The 23,239-nt window shown below is 42.5% G+C and overlaps 1 protein-coding gene across 5 annotated transcripts in view; it reads right to left on the bottom strand.

Moving 5' to 3' along the window:
• CENPI (centromere protein I) overlaps positions 1-23,239 on the bottom strand; it is a 65,331-nt gene that overhangs the window by 9,354 nt on the left and 32,738 nt on the right. For 4 of the 5 annotated variants that reach the window (XM_066250063.1, XM_066250068.1, XM_066250064.1 and 1 more), the window contains 10 exons: positions 20,142-20,231; positions 19,677-19,805; positions 19,275-19,442; positions 19,007-19,127; positions 17,438-17,529; positions 14,907-15,024; positions 14,755-14,819; positions 7,037-7,131; positions 2,155-2,290; positions 399-523 (listed from right to left, as the gene is read on the bottom strand). In XM_066250063.1, the coding sequence (XP_066106160.1) occupies positions 399-523; positions 2,155-2,290; positions 7,037-7,131; positions 14,755-14,819; positions 14,907-15,024; positions 17,438-17,529; positions 19,007-19,127; positions 19,275-19,442; positions 19,677-19,805; positions 20,142-20,231 (1,139 nt within the window). The remainder of the gene's footprint in view (positions 1-398; positions 524-2,154; positions 2,291-7,036; positions 7,132-14,754; positions 14,820-14,906; positions 15,025-17,437; positions 17,530-19,006; positions 19,128-19,274; positions 19,443-19,676; positions 19,806-20,141; positions 20,232-23,239) is intronic. The other variant, XM_066250067.1, reaches the window with a different exon arrangement.

Raw genomic sequence — 23,239 nt, 5'->3', positions numbered from 1 at the left:
CAGAAAAGCTACACAGACCTAAACCAGTGGTCAGCAAATGACTGTAATTTTTCTTTTAAGCCACGGCAATGAGAACCTACCATGCTGAATGCAGCAGCACCGCTACACAAAAAATCCTTAACTGTAATTTTTTTTAATCCATATGCCCCACAGTGACATTCAAAAAAAACCCACCCAGTTAAAATAGCCTCATACTGGAAGGTCATTCCCAAAAGAAATCCATGTTTCCTGTTTCATAGGCCCTGGCCGAAAATGGATAATAATTTTATTGTTTAATATTTTATTGCATCATATATATTTATTGCAGTGTCTTTATAAATTATAATTTGTTGTACAGTTGAAAAATGAAGGTAAAATGGCAATGTACTAATTCCTAAGACGGTAAAAAGGCTTTGTACCTGTGCATAATGTAACAGAGCTGGTTCAGGATACTGGGGTCCAGACTGAGGAGCGCACGGTAGAAGACCCCAAGAGGAAGCAACACCACTAACGGGAGGTTATAATTTAGGTATATGTCACACACCTTTTGGAGAGAATACAACATCAATATTTGTATTATTCCCCAGAAACCTTAGCCAAGTTCACCCAATGAATCAACAGTAGAGAATAAGCAGTAATATGAACATCAAGTTGGGTCATGCCCAATTCATCAATAGAACAGAGAGCCACAAGCCTGCTTAAAAACGTACCTCTCCAAACATTGACCTTATCACAGGAGATTATTTTTAGATCACTGAACTCTCATTTTCTGGGGAGAGTCTTTGAGTTGGGGAGAAAGGGAGCATTCTGTCAATGTAGAAAACAAAGAAGCAACGCTTGTAGGCAAATTGAATACAAGATACCTACGTGTTGGGGAAAGGAGGAAGCCAGGAGAACAGACTAACGGCTACTTGCAGGAGAGTTGTTCTGTCTGGGACAAATATTAGTATATAAAATGGTAGAGAAGAACCAGAATCATAGGTATGGGAGAAATAATGCAGTTGTAAGGTGGGAGCAGAAAGCTGAAGAAACAAGAAAGTACTTTTCGATTTTTGCCAGGGGTTGTGGACTTAGAAAGAATAAGCAAAAAATGATGCAAGGAGCCCTGGCCTGCTAGCTCAGCGATAAAGCATCAACCTGGTGTGTAGATGTCCTGGGTTCAATTCCTGGCCAGGGCACACCGGAGAAGCACCCATCTGCTTCTCCACCCTTCCTGCTCTTCTTTCTGTCTGTCTCTCTCTTCCCTTCCCGCAGCCAAGGCTCCATCAGAGCAAAGTTGGCCCAGGTGCTGAGGATGGCTCCATGGCCTCCACCTCAGGCACTAGAATGGCTCCAGTTGCAGTGGAGCAACACGCCAGATAGGCAGAGCATAACCCCTTGGTGGGTGTGCCGAGTGGATCACGGTCAGGTGCATGTGGAGTCTGTCTCTCTGTCTCCCTGCTTCTCACTTCAGAAAAATACCAAAAAAAAAAAAAAAAATTATGCCAGGGACAGATTTCTAAGGCCAGCACTACTTAGGAGAAAGTCTGTTAAAGTGGCTCCTGGAGTTTTCAAAATAAGCATTTGCTTTTCCACTTTGTTTTATGAAAGTTATTCAGGTGAGAATACAATCATTATCTTCAAAATAATGTGGCTTAGCCCTGGCAGGTTGGCTCAGCGGTAGAGCGTCGGCCTAGCGTGCGAAGGACCCGGGTTCGATTCCCGGCCAGGGCACACAGGAGAAGCGCCCATTTGCTTCTCCACCCCTCCGCCGCGCTTTCCTCTCTGTCTCTCTCTTCCCCTCCCGCAGCCAAGGCTCCACTGGAGCAAAGATGGCCCGGGCGCTGGGGATGGCTCTGTGGCCTCTGCCTCAGGCACTAGAGTGGCTCTGGTCGCAACATGGCGACGCCCAGGATGGGCAGAGCATCGCCCCCTGGTGGGCAGAGCGTCACCCCATGGTGGGCGTGCCGGGTGGATCCCGGTCGGGCGCATGCGGGAGTCTGTCTGACTGTCTCTCCCTGTTTCCAGCTTCAGAAAAATGAAAAGAAAAAAAAAATAATGTGGCTTATTTCAACTATGGTAATATGGCCATGACCCAACTTAATGAATGTAAATAAAACTGAAATAACAGACATGAGTAAAGCAGAAAGCCATCACAAAAATCAAAATGCGTAGGATAACTGGGATGTGTACTACCTTCTCGTAGAAATCCAAAACAAAGTGCAGCAAGAAAGTACTATCATTTTCCAAGCGCATGCCGTTCGTGGACAGCCAGCCGACATAGTGAATTAGTTCAAACACAGACTTTATGGATCCACTGAAAGTTGTGTCTCTGTAATAAGAAACCATGACAATCGTATCCATATTAGCAAAATTCCTCACAATTTCTAAGCTAAAGCTGAATAATATATAGCAAAAAGTTTGTTTTTAGGTATTTCAGAAAATAACCAGTGTTCTAATGTATAGTTCACTTTTTTAAGCCACAGTGATTAATCATAAAACTACACAGCCCTCTAGGAAGCCATTAAGATCGTTTCATAGAGCGCTGGCCAGGTGGCCCAGTAGATACAGCATCAATCTGACATGCCAACAGTCACAGGTTCAACCCCTGGGCAGGGGCACGTGCTAGAAGCAGTCAATGAGCACACAGCTAAATGGAACAACTAAGTGGAACGAGTTGATGCTTCTCTGTCTCTCCCTTCCTCCCCCTGCCCTCTCAGCTCTTTCTCTCAAATCAATGGAAATATTTTTTAAAAAAATTCAGAGAACATCCTCAGGAATCATTCTAATAGTAAATGCCAGAGAACTAAAGATTGAGCTTCATAAAGACTTTAGATAATATTAGATAATATACAAAGTAGTTAATATCTATTGTCCAGGGACTGTGGCAGTCAGCAAATTAGTTTCAAAGTATACAAAAAAAAAACCCTAGTTTTGTCTGAATTCCTGAGCTAAAATGCTGTTTAAAATATTTTCACTTTGGCCCTGGCCGGTTGGCTCAGCGGTAGAGCGTCGGCCTGGCGTGCGGGGGGACCCGGGTTCGATTCCCGACCAGGGCACATAGGAGAAGCGCCCATTTGCTTCTCCACCCCACCCCCACCCCCTCCTTCCTCCCTGTCTCTCTCCTCCCCTCCCGCAGCCGGGGCTCCATTGGAGCGGGGATGGCCCAGGCACTGGGGATGGCTCCTTGGCCTCTGCCCCAGGCGCTAGAGTGGCTCTGGTCGCTGCAGAGCAACGCCCCGGAGGGGCAGAGCATCGCCCCCTGGTGGGCAGAGCATCGCCCCTAGTGGGCGTGCCGGGTGGATCCCGGTCAGGTGCATGCGGGAGTCTGTCTGACTGTCTCTCCCCATTTCCAGCTTCAGAAAAATACAAAAAAAAAAAAAATTTTTCACTTTAACTGGAATCTAATTCATTCCTAAAACTGAATTAGTAAAATTTTTTAGCATTTTTTCATTATTTAAGGAAACACCATTTTTGAATATTTTATATTCTTCCCAAATCACTGAACTGTGTCTCTTTAAACCATGGGTATAACTGGCTCAATCTGTCCATCTACTCACCCCTGTCCTTCAATCTACTGTTGATTGGACTAGGAAGAAAACTAGAAATGTGATTTCATAGCTCTACCTCTTGATCTAGGTAGCCAAGAATGGCTACACATATGGAAAAAGGAATAGTATACAGTCTTAGCGCTTGAGAAATGATAACTCTACCATTTCCTACCACCATAATAGTTCAGTGCCAGAGAGAGCAGGGGAAGATTAGGAGATCATCCAACTAGGCAGGCATCCACACAGTCATTTATAAAAGCGTGTGTGTGTGTGTGTATTTTAAGTGAGAAGAGGGGAGATAGTCTCCCACATGTCCCCTAACTGGGATCCACCTGGCAATACTCCTACATGGCTGAGATGCTCTGCACATCTTGAGCTGTTGCTCAGCAATGGAGCTATTTTTAGTGCCTGAAATGGAGGCTCCAGTGAGCTATTCTCAGCATCTGGGGTCAACTTGCTCAAACCAACTGAGCCATGGCTATGGGAGGGGAAGATACAGAGTACAAAGAAGGGGAGAGAGAGGAGGAGAGGGAGAGGGGGAAGAAGATGGCCCTTTCTCCTGTGTGCCCTGATCAGGAATCAAACCCAGAACATCCACATACCGGGTGACCTCTACCACTAAGCCAACCAGCCAGAGCTTCCAAAAATATATTTTAACTGATTTTTGGCAGCACTCGGTAAATGTGGCTGACAAAATTTGAACAATAGAGATTGTTTAGAAAAGGGTCCTTTGAGGTGTGTCTCCATAGGATATTGCTGGCATTTCGGATGAAACAATTTGATGTTCAGAACTGCTCCTACTCCCTGCCCACTGCAGCATGGCTCCTGCCTGATAATGATGGGAACACCCTCTTCCCAGTCATTATGTCAACCAAAATGCCCCCCTGGAGAACCACTGCTAGAATGGTTTCCTAACTTTTTTTTCCTTGTGGTTTACAACTACAATTTACCCCTCTATGACAGTAATATGACCATATGAAGGAACATGGCATTATACTCAGATCCCCCAAATAGAAGGAATTACCGAGAACTTTTAAGTGCTCTATTACATAATGACAAGTAGTATTGTAATATGCAAAGTTATTTATATTTGTCAACTTATTTAAGAATTTTAGAAAGCAGAGCTCCTTTTTAAATGCCCTACAAAAATGCATGACACTAATTAAAAAGGGATCCTAGGCCTGACCAAGCAGTGGCACAGTGGATAAAGCGTCGGACTAGGATGCAGAAGACCCAGGTTCGAGACCCCGAGGTTGCCAGCTTGAGCGCGGGCTCATCTGGTTTGAGCAAAAGCTCACCAGCTTGGAGCCAAGGTTGCTGGTTCAAACAAGGGGTTACTCAGTCTGCTGAAGCCCCGCGGTCAAGGCACGTATGAGAAAGCAATCAGTGAACAACTACGGTGTTGCAAAGCACAAGGAAAAACAAATGATTGATGCTTCTCATCTCTCTGTTCCTGTCTGTCTGTCCCTGTCTATCCCTCTCTCTGTCTCTGTAAAAGAAAAAAAAAATTAAAAAAAAAGGGATCCTAGGCTTTTTGGAAAGAAAATATAGAAACTGTAAGCACCTACCTCAGAATGGCTAAGACATCCCTTGTAAGATGGCTTGAGATTACAGATGTAAATGTATTATTCTTAATAGAATTGAGGTGTTCAAAAAAATTAAGCATTTAGATGAAATTTCTTTGATACTGGTTCACAAACTTGAGCTTGCACCAAGATTACAAAAGCATTTAACAGAGATTACTGGGCCCTACCTCCAGAGTTTATTTCGGTAGGTCTAGGGTAGGCTCTGAGAATTTGAACCACTAAGAAGTTCCCAAGAGGCCTGACCTGTGCTGGCACAGTGATAAAGTGTTGGCCTGAAACACTAAGGTCGCTGGTTCAAAACCCTGGTCTTGCTTGGTCAAGGCACATGTGGGAGTTGGTGCTTCCTGCTCCTCCCACCTTCTCTCTCTCTTTCTCTCCCCCCACCCTCTAAAATGAAGAAATAAAATCTTTGAAAAGAAAAAAAAGGAGATCCCCAAGTGACGCTGATGGTGCTGGTCCAGGGGACCACACTTTGAGAGAAGCACAGCTTTACAAGACGTTTTCACTCCCCACAAATGCTCCATTTCCTTCTAAAAGTGAGACACGATACAGGGAGCACCGCAGTCATGAATATGAAGAACTAAAAATTTCTCAAGCTACTTCCGAGAAGTTGCTATTCTCCATTCTCCTATCAAAATGGGAGATCACTCTAGGGATAAGAGCATATAGAAAAATAGGTCTGAGCTAATCTTTAAACCAAGCAAACCACCAGCTATTTGCAAGTGAAGCTAAAAGACCCTCATTTGATAAAGAATGGAACTGATAATATATGGAATTTGAACAGTGATATTTGAAGATATAAATAACTACTCATTTCCTTGGTGTTACATTGGTATCACTTTTTAACAGCTGAAATGATGTCTGGTTTTGCTTTTAAAAAATCTGATTTGCATGTAGGGGCAACACTGTGCTAGTTTCTCAACTTTTCATTATGTTTGTAATTTTATTTAATACAAAGTTTTTAAAACAATGTAAAAAATTAGTTGGCAGATAACAGAATACAGGAGAAGCCAAAGGTTTTAGGTACAGTCAAAACAACCTAATTAGGCAATCCTGTGAAATTCGGTCTTTTACTTTCACTTTGAGGATAAAGCATGCCTCATTAACGATAACCAACATAATGGAAATTCAGTGCTTTCTCTTTTGTATTTTTCTTAAGTGAGAAGCAGGGAGGCAGAGAGAGACTCCCGCATGCCCACCAGGAGGCGATGCTCCGCCCATCCGGGGCTTGCTCTGCAGCAACCAGAGCCACTCTAGCGCCTGAGGTAGAGGCCATGGAGCCATCCTCAGCGCCCAGGCCAACTTTGCTCCGATGGAGCCTTGGCTGCGGGAGGGGAAGAGAGAGATAGAGAGGAAGGAGAGGGGGAAGGGCGGAGAAGCAGATGGGCACTTCTCCTATGTGTCTTGACCTGGAATTGAACCCAGGACATCTACACACCATGCCGATGCTCTACCACTGAGCCAACTGGCCAGGGTCCTCAGTGCTTTTTGTATTCCACAGTGAAAACAAATTAATGTATATAATCAAAATACATCATAGAAACATAAAACCAAAACTGTACAGCAAAATTACAGATTTTGTTGGCTAGCATCAAAATTGACTTTACATACATACGAACATGGTTTATGAAATGAGCTAAACTGAATGGAAGACAAAGTTGGAAGTTCTAATGCCAGCTCTCCAATGTTTTGTATATTAACTGCTGCAAGTCTCTAAGGTGCTTAGGGTTTGCTTTCTGGTTTTTATATTAAAACTGGAAAAGTTAACCTTCCTCACAGGATTGTGGGGAAGAAGAGTGAAAAATAACAAAAAGAAAAACATTTCCAAAAAGTTATGACTGTTTGCACATAACAGTTAGGTCTCACGCCACACTACAGAACTCCACATGCAAACGTTTTCCGACAGCCCCATCTCTTGTGGAGCGCTGTAAGACAACTCACAGGGAACTGTCCGTCACAGTTTTCTGGTAGATGTCCATAGATAGCCACAACAGCCAATTCTGCAGAAGCTCTTTCAGGGTCTCAAGAACACTACACTGAGGGGACAAAACAAAAAATCATTTGTAAAATCATTCAGACATACCATAGCATTGAGAACTAACAATCTAAACCAGAGACGTAGAAGTGGAAGGGACCACAGAAGTGGCTGCGCCCAATTCAGAACCCCACTCCAACCTGGTCAGTCTCCAGGAGACAAGACAAATGTCAGCACAAGTGTATTTTGCCATTTTCTCTACTGGACTGGCCCCAGCTTCTCAGCCCAGGAACGGACTCTTATTTCTCTAAATTCCACTGATTTATAACACATATCGTATCATCAAATAGATCCCCACCCATCCCTCATTCTCTCACATCAGAGATCCCTTGAAGTTGCTACAGATAAGCATTCCCCACCCTTTTCACCCCGTGTCTATTACAAGGGGTCCCCAAACTTTTTACACAGGGGGCCAGTTCACTGTCCCTCAGACCGTTGGAGGGCCGGACTATAAAAAAAACAATGAACAAATCCCTATGCACACTGCACATATCTTAGTTTAAAGTAAAAAACAAAACGGGAACAAATACAATATTTAAAATAAGGAACAAGTAAATTTAAATCAACAAACTGACCAGTATTTCAATGGGAACTATGGGCCTGCTTTTGGCTAATGAGATGGTCAATGTCTGGTTCCATATTTGTCACTGCTAGCCGTAGCAAGTGATATGACGTGCTTCCGGAGCCATGACACGTGCATCCCGCATCACTGGAAGTAGTAGTGTATGTGGCAGCGCCGCCACATACAGTACTCCAGGAGCACAGGATGCAATGAAAGAGGTGCCCCTTCTGGAAGTGTGGCGGGGGCCGGATAAATGGCCTCAGTGGGTCGCATGCAGCCCATGGGCCATAGATTGGGGGGCCCTGGTCTATATCTACAATTGACTACCTGTTGGTGATAAAATTGATCTTGTCTGCTGGGACTTTGGAAAACAAACAATTCTAGTTTTTTCTTTTCTCAGGCCTTGCCTTGATTTTCCAGTGCCTCGCTGACATATAAAAATAGTTCTGACAGAAGTGTGGTCAGGGCGTTTATAAGGATAAATCATCATATCTATCAATTAGAAAGCAATCCATACCAAAACCTAGTACAGGAAACCTTTCTTAAACATCCTCAATAAACAATGGCCTAGCGCATCTCCAGTGACCGGGTGTTCACTGCTACTTCATAGAGGCAGTTCAATGAATATCTTTTAGTAAGGCGACCAATCGCCCTCCTTTAGGGAGGACAGTCCTTCTTTTGTAAGTTCCGTCCTCCCTCGAAAAGTGTCCTCCTACATGTCCTCCTTTTTGATATTGGAAGACTAACCTGTAAATGTCTGTATTCAATCCATGCAGCATCGATCCATTGCGTGCGATATGACATATTTGTATCTAAATGAATACTTTTTTCTTACAATTATTAAAAATTAACAGGCATGTAAGCATAATTACAATATATTATAAATGTTTTTATTATGCATTTATCATATTATAGTGTATTATTGTTTCAATGAATAAAATGTTTTTTATTTACGATATTGTTTTCTTCAATTTATTTTTGTCCTTTTCATTGTAAAAAAGTCGGTCACCTTATTTTAGAATGGAAATGAAAAAAGGGGTATGAATCAGTTCAGTGACTGAAAGTAACCTCACAGGGTGATCTCATCATAAATTCCTAGTTGAGCAGGTCATGATGGGGAGTTACAGCAGGCCTACAACTCCTTCAGTAAAAGGTTTTCAAGCAAGTACTGTTCATTATTCTTGTGGATCTAGGTTAACACACCTTTGAAATCCCAGAAGTAACCCTCTTTGCCAGACTACCCCCAAGGGAGCTCATAATCTTGTTAATGATCCTGTGATCCAATCCCAGCCTTGCTTTATCCCACCTTCATGGAATCTTCCTTCAATTCTCTCCTTAATTCCAAATATATAAAAGAAATTGCAGAACTGTCCCTCTCTGGGGCACTTGAGATCTTACTTCCCAGCATGTCATCAGTTTGGCTCAAATAAACTCTTATAAACATTCCCTACAGGACTGGACCTTTCAGGAAGAAACTGACACCTCACTTTCAGCTGTGAACGAAAGCTCCTTCGGCCACCTAGCCTTTCTTATACTCGGCATTTCTCTGTGCTTCTTCTCCTTCACTGACCCCATCCTCCCCAAATCTTCCACGTGCAGTTTCAGAACCTCCTTTCAAGGGTCATCTAAACCTACAGCTTTGTGTTCTTCAAAGTACGTGTTCTCTGTCTTCTTGTTTTAAATTTATTTATTCATTTTAGAGAGAGAGAGAAGAGACAGAGAGAGAGAAGGGGGGAGGAGCAGGAAGCATCAACTCCCATATGTGCCTTGACCAGGCAAGCCCAGGGTTTTGAACCGACGACTTCAGCGTTCCAGGTCAACACTTGATCCACTTTATCCACCACAGGTCGGGCCACTTTCACGTCTCCTTATGCTCACCATATCCTGGCTCTCCTCCTCCACCCAGCCAGGGCCCTGCTTCCTCTGAATACATTCCCATATTACACTTCAACACTTGGAGGTGAGCACTGCCCCAGCTCCTCACTGCTAATATGAGCACAAAGTGTTAGTCCCTTCTTTTAGAAGGTAAATATAAAATCAGAAATTAATCTCCCTTTAAGAATAGTGTCAGCGCAGTGAATAAAGTGTCAACCTGGAACGCTGAGGTCGCTGGTTCAAAACAACCTGGCTTGCTGGGTCAAGGCATATATGGGAGTTGATGCTTTCTGCTCCTCCTCCTTTCTCTTTCTCTTTCTCTCTCCCTCCCTCCCTCCCCCTTCTCTCTCCCCCTCTGCACTCTAAAATGAATTTAAAAAATTTTTAAAAAGAGTCAACTTTAAAAAGATATAGAGGAATCAAATGGATCTTCTATTTAATCAGGTGCCACAGGAAAAAAAACTGCCTTGTTTTAGAATATTTACAAATATTTTGTGAACTAGAGAACCTAATTAGCAGGAGCATTAGCTGAATTTGTAAGGCTAAGAGCAAAGACCCCATTTCAGATTGCACTTTGCTAGTCAGTTTTTGTCATGAATCTGATCACCCTTTGCTTTTCTGAACACGTCACAAATGCTATCCATCTTCGACAATATTTCCAAATGATTACTTCTCTCCATATATATATATATATTTCTCCCTTGATGTTGACACTATCCAACGACGTCACCTTTTCCTTTTATCCTTCCACATCTGCGCTGTCTCCCTCCTGGAAATTCATCTCATTCAGAGAGCCTTAGCACTCTGCCTCAAGTCCTGCCACCCACAGCGCAGTATATCAGCGTTCATGAACACGACTAGCCCAATACTTCAGCTTCAGTTCCCTCACCTCGAACTGAATAAATTTCACCTCCATTCTACCTTAGTGACTCACAGCCACACACTGAATTTTACCATAACCTGAACTGAGCCACCACCGAAGTCTACTCTTACCCTTTCTTCATTATGATCGCCTCTTCTCCCAGCTTTCTCACAGCCGCAACTTCAACTAGTTATTCTTGCACTGTAGCTTCAGAGACATTCAGTCCCTTGATTCTTCACTTTAATGTCACTTTTCCCTGTCAGTCATTCTCAACTCCCCTGCACTCCATTCCACCAGCAAAACCCCAACTGATTTAACCTCACTGTGCTCCTACATCTGACCTGAAGAGAAACACAACTAACTATACAGATGGGCACCACTCCAAATTTATGGTCTCCACCTTCACCAGGGCCCTAAACAAAACTCAATAATCCTTTTACTTTACTTTACTTTAATCAGCTCCATCCCCTATTTGTCTCAGTGGCTGTTCTAGGCACATAATACCCTGGCTGAACCGCCCTATTTATTTCTACCCTCTATAATGCACTTCTTACTCTTAGATAACACTTTTAGTCACAAAGTATTTCAATCTCTTGCCCTATCTTCCAAATGTGTGTGTATGTGTGTGTGTGTGTGTATGTCTAATATAGACATACACACACACACACACACACATACACACCATATTTTTTGCTCCATAAGAGGCAATCCCCCCCCAAAAAAGTGGAGGGGAAAATGTCCGTGTGTCTTATGGAGTAAAAAATATGGTATTTTATTAAATATTTTAACACATCATTTGGTTCAGAATATTTTTTAAACCTTTTATTTTTAATTTTTATTTATTTATTCATTTTAGAGGGGGGAGAGAAAGAGAAAGAGAGAGAGAGAGAGAGAGAGAAGGGGGGGAGGAGCAGGAAGCTCAACTCCCATATGTGCCTTGACCGGGCAAGCCCAGGGTTTTGAACTGCGAACTCAGCGTTCCAGATTGAAGCTTGATCCACTGCTCTACCACAGGTCAGGCAAATATTTTTTTTCTTATTTTGCTCCTTAAAACCCTAGGTGTGTCTTATGTTCAGGTGTGTCTTATGGAGTGAAAAATACGCTAGATCTCCACCTATCTATATGCCCTTGTCCCCAGTTTTAGAGTAAGTGGTACCTGCCAACCCCTCAACATCCATTCAAGAAAATTCCTCTATCTAGTCTTTTTTGTGTGTGTATGACAGAGAGAGAGACAGAGAGAGGGATAGATAGGGACAGACAAACAGGAAGGGAGAGAAATGAGAAGCATCAATTCTTCATTGTGGCACCTTAGTTGTTCATTGATTGCTTTCTCATATGTGCCTTGACTGGGGGGCTACAGCAGAGCCAGTGACCCCTTGCTCAAGCCAGTGACCTTGGGCTCAAGCTGGTAAGACTTGCTCAAGCCACATGAGCCCACGCTCAAGCTGGCGACCTCGGAGTTTCGAACCTGGGTCCTCCGCATCCCAGTCCGACGCTGTATCCACTGTGCCACTGCCTGGTCAGGCTCCCTCTATCTAGTCTTAAACCAGAACCTTCTTGCTCCCTCTGAGACCCTGTACCATCAATTATGCCCCAACCATTATCCATCTGCAAGCCCTCTCCCTCCTCTCAACTGGCTCCTTCTAGTCTATCTACAAACATGCTCAGGTTTCTCTCAAACAACAAAACAACCCACAATCTTCCCTTCATTCGAAGGCCCACTATGGCGATTTCTCTACTTCCTTTTAGCCAGATTTTTTGAAACACAGTCTACACTCACTGCCTTCTCTTCTCTTCTCACTTGACTCCTCAACTTCCACAATCTGCCTTCTACCACACTCCACTGAAACTGTTCACAAAGGTAGCTAAACCTCTGTATAATCAATTCCCCCAATTTTTTTTTTTTTTTGGTCCTTACCATCCTGGATCTTCCTGGGATATATGACAGACAGTATTATTATTTTACTCTTTGATAGCCTATAGTCTCCATTTACTTGGCACTACTGTTCTTCTGGTTCTTTTCAAAATTAAATTTCTTTGCATAAAATTGGTTAATAACATGACACTTTAATACTTCTTGAAAAGGTTCCTTTCTAGACTCTTCTTTTCAGCTGAGAATAAAATAACGAGTGTTCCCAAGCTCCGTCCTTGGCCCACTGTCTACTTCCCTTTCTCCGTTCCCCCCTCCCGCCCCACCTCCCACTCCCAAATACGCATGGGCGGGTGTGTGCGTTTAAAGGTATATTTACTGATTAAGCTGACCCATATGAAATTGCCAACTGTCAAACATCACTGATCAACAAAAACGGCAATTTCATATGGTTCAACCTAATATATATACATATGCAGCTCTTTAGACTGGTGGAATAAAAAGAAGAATTAAAGAATGACAAAATTAGGACGTCAGGAGATAAACACAAAAAGCTGTAAAATAAAATTCCTGAAAATATATTAGCTAAGAGAAGTGGTGTATAGTGTCATATGAATGATATTAGTCTGGTAATAGATTACAAATAATAGAAATAAACTTAAAATGCAAGTTAATGTGATAATTAATAAAATGCCATTTGATTATGACAAACTCCAGGACACATTATTTTTCCTGCAAATATGGCCAAAAGTAGGTGAATTAAGATGAAGAAAAATTATAAAAGAAACATTCTGTTGTCACTCTTTTGGAATAGGAATAACCATTGTCTAAGAAAATGGCTCTCAAACTCAGGTAGAACTATTGGAAGCCACAGTGGTCTTCTCACAGAATGCCTCAAAATAGTAACACAATTTACTATACAAGGTCGGAATAATTTTCTTAGCAGGAAAAGACTATATTATAAATATGCAGTATGAGGTCACAGGGAGTTCTGTTTGCTTTGCTCATTACTGTATTTCCAGTGTCAAAAAAAGCACCTAGCCTGACCAGGCGGTGAAACAATGGATAGAGTTGGACTGGGACACGGAGGACTCAGGTTCGAAACCCTGACGAGGCGGCTTAAGCGTGGGCTCTTCCTGCTTGAGCGTGGAGTCACCGGCTTGAGCAAAGGGTCACTGGCTCTGGTATAGCCCCCCAGTCAAGGCACATATGAGAAAGCAATCAGTGAACAACTAAGGTGCTGCAACAAGTGATGCTTCTCATCTCCCTTCCTGTCTGTCCCTCTCTCTGTCTTTCTCTGTGTCCAAAAACAAAACAAAACAAAACAAAAAACAGAGCACCAGCACATACTGGATGCACAATAAATAATTGTGAAGTGAATAAGTGTACATACAGAAAGATCAACCACAACGATCCAACCAAATATGTTAAGTATTTCCCAGTTTGTCCTATTAATATATATTTGCAACCTGTTCATCCACTTGTCATCTTCTGTAAGAGAAAACAGTTCAAGAAAACTGTATGCAACAAAAACCTTAAAAATAGAAAACTGCATTAACATTAACTTTGATTTCAGTGATGCAGCACCTCAAGTCCAAGCCCAACATAATCCTGCTAGTAAACCACTGCCGTGATGTGGGTTTGGAATCCTGTACCACCGGCCATAGGATAATATTCCCCACTGAATCTAAGCAAGATAAGTGGGGGTTTTTTCTGATGTGAGAAGTTGGGAGGCAGAGAGACAGACTCCCATATGTGCCTGACCAGGACCCACCCAGCATGCCCACCAGGGTGCGATGCTCAGCCCCTCTGGGGCATTGCTCTGCTGCAGCCAGACCCATTCTAACACCTGAGGCAGAGTCCATGGAGCCATCCTCAGTGCCCGGATCAACTTTGCTCCAATGGAGCCCTGGTGCGAGAGGGGAAGAGAGAGACAGAGAGAAAGGAGAGGGGGAGGGAGTGGAGAAGCAGATGGGAGCTTCTCCTGTGTGCCCTAGCCAGGAATCGAACCCGGGACTTCCACATATTGGCCGACACTCTACCACTGAGTGAACCAGCCAGGGCTAAGCAAGATACGTTTTTACCTTGAGGCAGGCTCTCTCTGGACGTACACCCACGCCTTTCCTCCCTCTCAGGCAGGCATCTTTCCTTTTCTCTCCTAAACTCTGAGGTTCCCCACCGGACTTGCAACCAGGGGAGCAGTGGGCAGCGGCAGCCTGTCCTGGGCTAACCCCCTCATGGGCCCCCAGGGCCCCCTTCTGACTTCCCAGTGAGTGACAGCAGCCCCACCTTGGCTCACTTTTCCTATAACGTCTCTAGAGGCCAAAGCAGAGCCGCTAGGCCCCCTCCTGTCACTTCTAGCCTAAGCCCTTCTTTTGTTTCACTGTCCCCAGCTTTAATACATTCACTCTCAAAATCACCTGGGAAAAAAAAAAAAGATGCTTTTTTTCCTTACCTTGAAATAAATGGTTGATGTAAAGAAAAGCTGTGCCAAGCCATCAAAAATAAATGGTTTCACCTCTAGGAGTTAAAAAAAAAGATTATTCAGATGGTTTCAATTAATATTACACTGATTTACACATTACTGCATATCTGCATGATACATACCAGAGAAGCTGCTAAAAGGAATCCAGCTCACGAGCTGAAGGAACTGTGACCGGCAGCAGAAGCCGTCCCAGAGAGGAAGGCTCTTATACAGGAACGCTTCGCAGGAAGCAAACCCCTCCTGGAACACAAGTCGGCAGTAAAACCTTTTATGGAACGCTAGTCTGTGTGTCTGTGTGTGTGTGTGTGAGAGAGAGAGAGAGAGAGACAGAGAGGGACAGACAGACAGGGAGAGAAATGAGAAGCATCAATTCCTCATTGCGGCACCTTAGTTGTTCACTGATTGCTTTCTCATATGTGCCTTGACGGAGGGGGGGGGAGATACAGCAAACCAAGTGACCCCTTGCTCAAGCCAGCGACCCTATGCTCAAACTGATGAGCCCAGGCTCAAGCCGGTGACCTAGGGGTTTTGAACCTGTGTCCTCTATGTCCCAGTCCAATGCTCTATCCACTGCGCCACTGCCTGGTCAGGCTGGAACTGTACAGTCTTAACTGCCTTCCAAACAACCAGTTTAAGCTGTGATACAGTTGTTTCACTCTTAGACTAATTCAGTCATCAATATAATTAAAAGCCTTGGGGTTAGGCCCTGGCCGAGTAGCTCAGTTGGTTCGAGCGTCGTCCCAGTTGTGGGTTTGATCCCCGGGGTCAGGGGTCATATAAGAAACAACCAATAAGTGCATAAATACATGGAAAAATGAATCAAGATCTCTCTCTCTCTGTAAAATCAATAAATATATTTTTTAAAAAGCCTTGGGTTAGGTGCCAGCCTTTCCCATAGAAAGGATCAGATGATTAATACTTAGACATATTACTATCTTTGTCAACAGTTTTCAAATACCATACATTTCATCAACTGTAAAAAGTTACAAAATATTTTTAAAGATAAATAAAATTGTATTATTTTGGAGTACAAGCAGTCACTTCAACAGTCAACAAAATGTATACAGTGCTATATAGTAAGGCTGGGATTTCATGAGAGGCCACTGACCAAATGCAAACTCTAGGCAGTTCCATCCGGAAAGGCCTGCGTGTCTAGGCCGTCTACATTTCCACCAAAGTGAGGACGCAGGCTTTCCTTTCTTCCTCTGTCGTTCTGAGCCATAACCAGTAGTGTGCACCAGAACTATTCTAGACCCTCTTTTGATAACATGAATTCTCAGGACAGTCTCATCCATAACATAACGAAAACCACCACCTGTACCATGAAGAGTCCTAATCTGTATTTCCAGCCCAATTCTCAATCTTGCACCTTAGAATCCTTATTTAACTGCCTACTACAGGTTGGGGCAAGAGTATGCTTGCCCCGCCCTGTATTTATGGCCTCTAAGATGTTGTCCCACAGGCATCTTTTAAATCAAATTTATCTTTTTCTTTCCAAGTCTGCTCCTCCTATACTCTTTTTCTCACTGAATGTCATCATCAATCCTCCCAGGCAGGAACCGTAAAAGGTCAATCTAAATTTATCCCTTTATTCTCACCAGTGTCCTCCACAGCCAATTTCCAATCCAATGGGTTCACACCAAATCCTTCAGATTTATTCCACAAACATTTGAGCACCTGTTTTGTACCAGGCACCAGAGAATTTAGACATGGTTCCAGCCCAGTGGGAGCTCAAAATGAGTAGAAAAATAGATGCTGGAAGGGTCGTGATCCAGGTAAACACAAGACAGCTGAGGGAGCCCCGAGAACAAGCATCTAACCCACATGGGGTACGAGGTCAAGGCTTGCTGGTGGTGCTGGTAACTGAGTTGCTGCTTAAAGTACAACTCAGGGTTACCCAGGCCAAACAGTTTATCGGCTAGAACATATTTTAAATTAAAATTTGTCTTTTGATTATAAGAACACAGTAGTGACCCTATGAGATTTATCTTACTGGCTAATACAATTAAATAAACATCTTATTACATTTAAGTTTATTCTCTTAAATTATAAGCCATTCCATCTCTCTTTTTAAAATAACATTATATTTAAATTTATTTTTATTTCTTTTTTTGAGAGAGAGAGAGAAGGGGAGAGAGATGAGAAGCATCAACTCGTAATTGCTTCACTTTAGTTGTGCATTGATTGTTTCGCATCTGTGCCTTGACTGGGGATTGAACCTTGGGCTCAAGCCAAGCCAGCGACCCACTGCTCAAGCCAGAGACCTTGGGCTTTCAAGACAGTGACCTCTGGGCTCAAGCCAGTGTGACCTATGGGATCACTGAGCCTGTGCTCAAGCTGATGAGCCCTCGCTCAAGCCAGTGACCTTGGGGTTTTGAATCTGTGACCTCAGCATTCTACGTCAACGCTCTATCCACTGTGCCACCACGGGTCAGGCTAGGCCATTCTCTCTTATTTATGTAACTTAACATATAATTTTCTTCAAATCTGACAGTATAAAGACAAATATTAATTCAATGTGGCTCTTTTTATGAGTTTTGAATTAAGCAAGTATTGTTTACAAAAGATGTTAAGCACTCAAGGAAAGGTTCATAATAGGTCTCTAAAGACCTTTTAGTAAGAAGCGGTGGAGTGTGTACAAGTGGACTCTTACTTGTAAGAAGCACTCTGCCTTGAAGACCGTATCCAGCAAGTTTGTAAATTCTTTCTCACATTCATAATTATTCACCTTGTACCAAATACATTCTGAAACAGAAATATTAAACATAAGCACCTCACCACACAGCAATAAAAACTACATAAAACATGATCAACATAACCATCAAGTAAAACATAAATGGCAAACATAAACAAGCTATTGGTCTCATACACCCTAGCCAATTCACACTGTAAATTGCAAAAGGTATGTGGAAGTGATAGGGAGATGTTCCTTAAGAACTTCATAATACAGAGGGAAATATTATAATAAAAAAATAAACTGCTAAAATTCACATAATAAATATGATTAGATTTATGTCACATAGTGGCCCAAGAGACTATAAATGTACGGATTTAAACTTCATAACACTCTAAACTTCAATTAGGGTGAGCTGGGGGTGATCTAAAGTGGTAGGACTTGCCTGACCAGGTGGTGGCACAGTGGATAGAGCGTCGGACTGGGATGCAGAGGACCCGGGTTCGGGACCCTGAGGTCACCAGCTTGAGTGCGGGCTCATCTGGTTTGAGCAAAAAGCCCACCAGCTTGAACCCAAGGTCGCTGGCTCCAGCAAGGGGTTACTTGGTCTGCTGAAGGCCCCCGGTCAAGGCACATATGAGAAAGCAATCAATGAACAACTAAGGTGTCGCAATGAAAAACTAATAATTGATGCTTCTCATCTCTCTCCGTTCCTGTCTGTCTGTCCCTGTCTATCCCTCTCTCTGACTCACTCTCTCTCTCTGTAAAAAAAATAAAATAAAAATAAAGTGGTAGGACTTTAGTTAAAGTGGAAATCCAATAAACTCTGTCATATCCTGCCTAAATATAGACTCCACACAGAAAAAGGAAAGTTAACCTGGAACCAACTAAAACGGACTTAAACGCCTGAAGAGTTAGGCGTTGCTTATTCAGGAAAGAAACAATCTGGTGAACAAAATACTATCGCTAGAGAAACAGACCTCCTTGCATGAATAAAATGATCAGGATTTACCATGACCTGGATGAAAAACTCCCTTACTGCCCTTTCCTTCAGTTCTCTAATTAAGAAATCTTCTAATGGCTATTTTGGCTCCCGTATACATTCATAGCAGAGAAGAGTTGGCAAGACATGAACATTTTGGTCACCAGAATCACTTCTAGTAAGAAAGAATAAGGTGATCTCCGGCTTATGTAACAGTCTTCTTTTCTGAGTTTGGTGAACATTGATTTGTAGAGTCTGGGCTCTTAATGACAAGTTTCTGGACAAAGAAGAACAGGGTCTGGACTGTGACAGTCATCAAAGTGGAGTCATCCAGTGGGCTTTGTTGGCCGTGAGACAGTATTTCCTTAACAATATACCTCCTTTCCTACTGGCCTTAGAATTACAACAATGGAAGCAGTCAGGCTGTGAATACGATTATTACCCAAGAAATAATTCCAGCATATGAAGGCTCCTCCCATCTACATTTGGCACCCTTATAAAAGAAACCCATTTGCAAACTATCTTATCCCTTCCTTAATCATCCAACTTTAAGGATCAATTTTTACCTTCTTGTAATGTTTGACTCAGCCAATGGTAGAGCCTCAGTAGGACGGATTCATCTCTGACACAGTTCACATAGTGAAGCAGCAGAGAGTTGTTCAGCACTGCGCCCATCTGAGAAGGCAGCTGCAAAGACAAAACAATCGGTCAACCTAAGTACGGAAAAAAAGGTCAAAGCAACAAGGAAGTCGTCAGATAGGAAATGTATAACCAAAAGAAAGGCCATGAAGAGCAAATGGAAAATGCAAGTCAGCACAAGGTCCAGTCACATACCTTTAAGCAATGAATGTTCTGTAAAAGTTGAGGGAAGCTTTGTAGCTGCTCTACAGGAAGTGATTTATTGCTATTGAGATAAGCAGAAAGACTGATCTCTTTTCTTTCAGATTCTTTAGTGTGGCTACTGGAATTGAGCACTGGGAAACCTGAGTGAGCATTCCATTTCTAAAGAAGAAAGACAATAAAATAATCTATCAATGGGCTAAACAGACAACAAACTATAAATGTAAAAAGTTGTTAAAAGGTGGTTCAATGAATGAAGCCTGAATGTGGTTTGCATAGAATCCTGGGTAATGAAAATGTCTTTAAATATCTAATCTTTTCCAACATCTAAATGGCTATTCTTTGGATTTAATAGAAGATGGCCTCACAAAGTCATCTGAGGTCTTAGATACTTACTCTTTTTCTGGAATGAATACTAACTGGATTTAGCATCAGCCGTAGAGGCTCTGGGGAAGGTCCCTGATTCCTCTGCCTCACAGCAACCAGAGCGTTTTTCCACAGGTTCTCTGAATTCTTAAAATAGGCCTAAAAATTTAGATGTAATAAAGTATATGAGAGGAGGTGCCCAGAAACTGAAACAACAAAAAGTCTAAAACTCTTCATTAATCAAAAGTATATTGCTTCTAAAATATTTTGCATCCATGCAAATCCATTTAAAGATATTTTTTTCTTGTCAAGATCTATTAAATACATCTGAAATCAAAATGAAGTGCCAAACCCTAAAAAAAAACTTTCCAGAAACAGTACCACAATACTAGATCTTAATACAGTATGCTGTAAACATTTCAGCCCAAAGCGGTAATTTAATCAAAAGTAACATATTTCAATCTCAATATGACTGATCACTCCTTAATCCCTTACCTTCTTCTTTACTGGCAAAGATACAGAAATCAAAGAGGGAACAAAGAATTTATACAGCAACAACAAAGCATGGAGATAAGGCTGCTTTCCCTGAAACAAAATAAAAAGTTTCCAATTTTCAATTCCGTGGTCAATAAGAAAAAAGAGTAACAATAAAATAAACAGTTGAAACATATATTCAAACCCTAATTTTCCTATGCAATATCGCTATAGGAAGACGCTATAGAAAATCAAGGAATGAATAACCAGGCATTTAAATCAACTATCATAAACAATTTGTTGTCTTCTCTTTTATGACTTTACCCCTTATTTTACTTCTTCCTTACATTTTCTCTCATCTGCCTGACCAGGCGGTGGTGCAGTGGATAGAGCGTCGGACTGGGATGCGGAGGACCCAGGTTCGAGACCCCAAGGTTGCCAGCTTGAGCACAGGCTCATCTGGCTTGAGCAAAACGCTCACCAGCTTGGACCCAAGGTCGCTGGCTCCAGCAGGGGATTACTCAGTCTGCTGAAGGCCCACGATCAAGGCACATATGAGAAAGCAATCGATGAACAACTAAAATGTCACAACAAAAAACTGATGATTGATGCTTCTCATTTCTCTCTCAGTTCCTGTCTGTCTGTCCCTATCTGTCCCTCTCTCTCTTTCTCTGTCCCTATAAAATAAAAAAAAATAAAAAATAAAATAAATAAATAGATATGTTCTCTCTTCTCTGCCCATGACTAAGCTTACCAGTTACACCTGCTAGCAAAATCTACTCTCAGTGTAGCAAGTTCAAGACTCAAAGTTTACTCTTTCTTGATCTGAACAGGAAGGCAGGAAGACAAAAATGGAAGGCAAGCCTGACTGGTAGTGACACAGTGGACAGAGTATGGACCTGGGATGCCGAGGTCACAGGTTAGAAACCCTAAGGTTGCTGTTTGAGCACAGGCTCATCTGGCTGGAGTCCAGGCTCACTAGCTGGAGCAGAGTCGCGGGCTTGAGCGTGGGATCATCAACATGATCCCATGGTCGCTGGCTTGAAGTCCAAGGTCGCTGGCTTGAGCAAGGGGTCACAGGCTCAGCTGGACCTCTGGTCAAGGCACGAATGAGAAGAAATCAATGAACTAAGGTGCTGCAACTACTAGTTGATGCTTCTCATCTCTCTCCCTTCCTGTCTGTTTTTCTGTCTCTCTCTTGCTCTCTCTCTCTCTCACACACACACACACAAAACAAAAGTTAAAAAATAGAGCAAAGGAAATATTAATCCATCATTATCAAAATTCCTGAAAAATTGACTAAGAAATATAATAAAAGGTATGCAGTAGCCAAGCTGTTTCCTATAACTGAAACAAGTCTTAACAAAAACATTAATTTTACAATGACAGAGGTCATGACAGCTGGATACTTGTGTTTGATACATTTGGCTATCCAGAGACAGCATACCACTACAATGAATTCCAAAGTAAATAGATTATTTTAGTATATTATAATTTTGTTGAATCAAATACTGTACAGCCTGACCAGGCGGTGGCACAGTGGATAGAGTGTCAGACTGGGATGCGGAAGGACCCAGGTTCGAGACCCTGAGGTTGCCAGCTTGAGCACAGTCTCACCTGGCTTGAGCAAAAAGCTCACCAGCTTGGACCCAAGGTCGCTGGCTTGAGCAAGGGGTTACTCGGTCTGCTGAAGGCCCGCGGTCATGGCACATATGAGAAAGCAATCACTGAACTAAGGTGTCGCAACGAAAAACTGATGATTGATGCTTCTCATCTCTCTCCGTTCCTGTCTGTCTGTCCCTATCTATCCCTCTATCTGACTCTATCTCTCCGTCCCTATAAAAAAAATGATTAATAAATAAAAGTTAAAAAAAAAAGTTTCCTGAAGTAAAATAAGAAATAATCATTTAAAAAAAAAACAAAAAACAAGGCCCTGGCTGGTTGGCTCAGTGGTAGAGCGTCGGCCTGGCATGCAGGAGTCCCAGGTTCAATTCCCAGCCAGGGCATACAGGAGAACAGGAGAAGTGCTCATCTGCTTCTCCACCCTTCCCCCTCTCCTTCCTCTCTGTCTCTCTCTTCCCCTCCCGCAGCCAAGGCTCCACTGGAGCAAAGTTGGCCCGGGCGCTGAGGATGGCTCCATGGCCTCTGCCTCAGGCGCTAGAATGGCTCTGGTTGCAACAGAGCAATGCCCCAGATGGACAGAGCATCGCCCCCTGGTGGGCATGCCGGGTGGATCCCGGTCAGGCGCATGCGGGAGTCTGTCTGACTGCCTCCCGGTTTCCAACTTCAGAAAAATACAAAAAAAAAAGGAAAAAAAACAAAACAAAACAAAAACCAAATACTGTACAAAATAAGGAAGGCAGAAAATGAGACTTAGAAATGCACTATCTTTATTTTGTAATAGATTTGTGAAATTAAATTTATTTTAACAAAACCAAAATGGCCCAGTTTATCTATGCCAAAGTACCTATCAGCATGTTTGCTTTCAGTTTAAATGCTTTTTGATTCTTTCAAAAAAATGCTTTTTGATATAGAGCAAATGTGTAGTAGTGGAGAGAACTTTAGAATTTATTTTCTACTTGACTAAACCTATCTTTGTTGTTCAAAAGTTAACACTCACTTAAAAAAAACTTTAGGTTAAACATGGCATACTGAACATATGCATTTAACTGAGTCCTTCCAAAGCCCCACTAAAAAGTAAAGGAATGGAAAAGGTATAAAGCACAAGTTGAAAGAGAACAAAGAGGGGACAACAGCAAATGAGAGATATCAACCCATTTTTAATGAGATTTTAGAAACTAGAATTGAAGATAAACAAATAGTAACCAACTTGTCAGAAGAGAGAAAATGAAGTCTAAGGCAGAAACAGAAAAAAGCTTCGAAAGCAGTAGATTCATGCTTGAGAACTCCCAGAATGGCTCAGGAATTGGTGGAACCAGATACCTCTGAAAAGAGGAGATACAAGAGGTGAAAAAACAGGACTGGTTGAAAGCCTATATAAAAAGCTGTAAAAAAGTCCTGGCTGGTGGCTCAGTAGATAAGAGCGTCGACCCAGCTTATGGACGTCCCAGGTTCAACCCCTGGTCAGGACATGCAGGATAGGCTATAGTCCACTTCTC

The sequence above is a fragment of the Saccopteryx bilineata genome, chromosome X, assembly GCF_036850765.1.
Source record: "Saccopteryx bilineata isolate mSacBil1 chromosome X, mSacBil1_pri_phased_curated, whole genome shotgun sequence".
NCBI classification, from domain to species: domain Eukaryota; kingdom Metazoa; phylum Chordata; class Mammalia; order Chiroptera; family Emballonuridae; genus Saccopteryx; species Saccopteryx bilineata.
The sequence above is the reverse complement of the archived record's forward strand: the minus strand, read 5'-3'. Positions and strand labels throughout refer to the sequence as shown.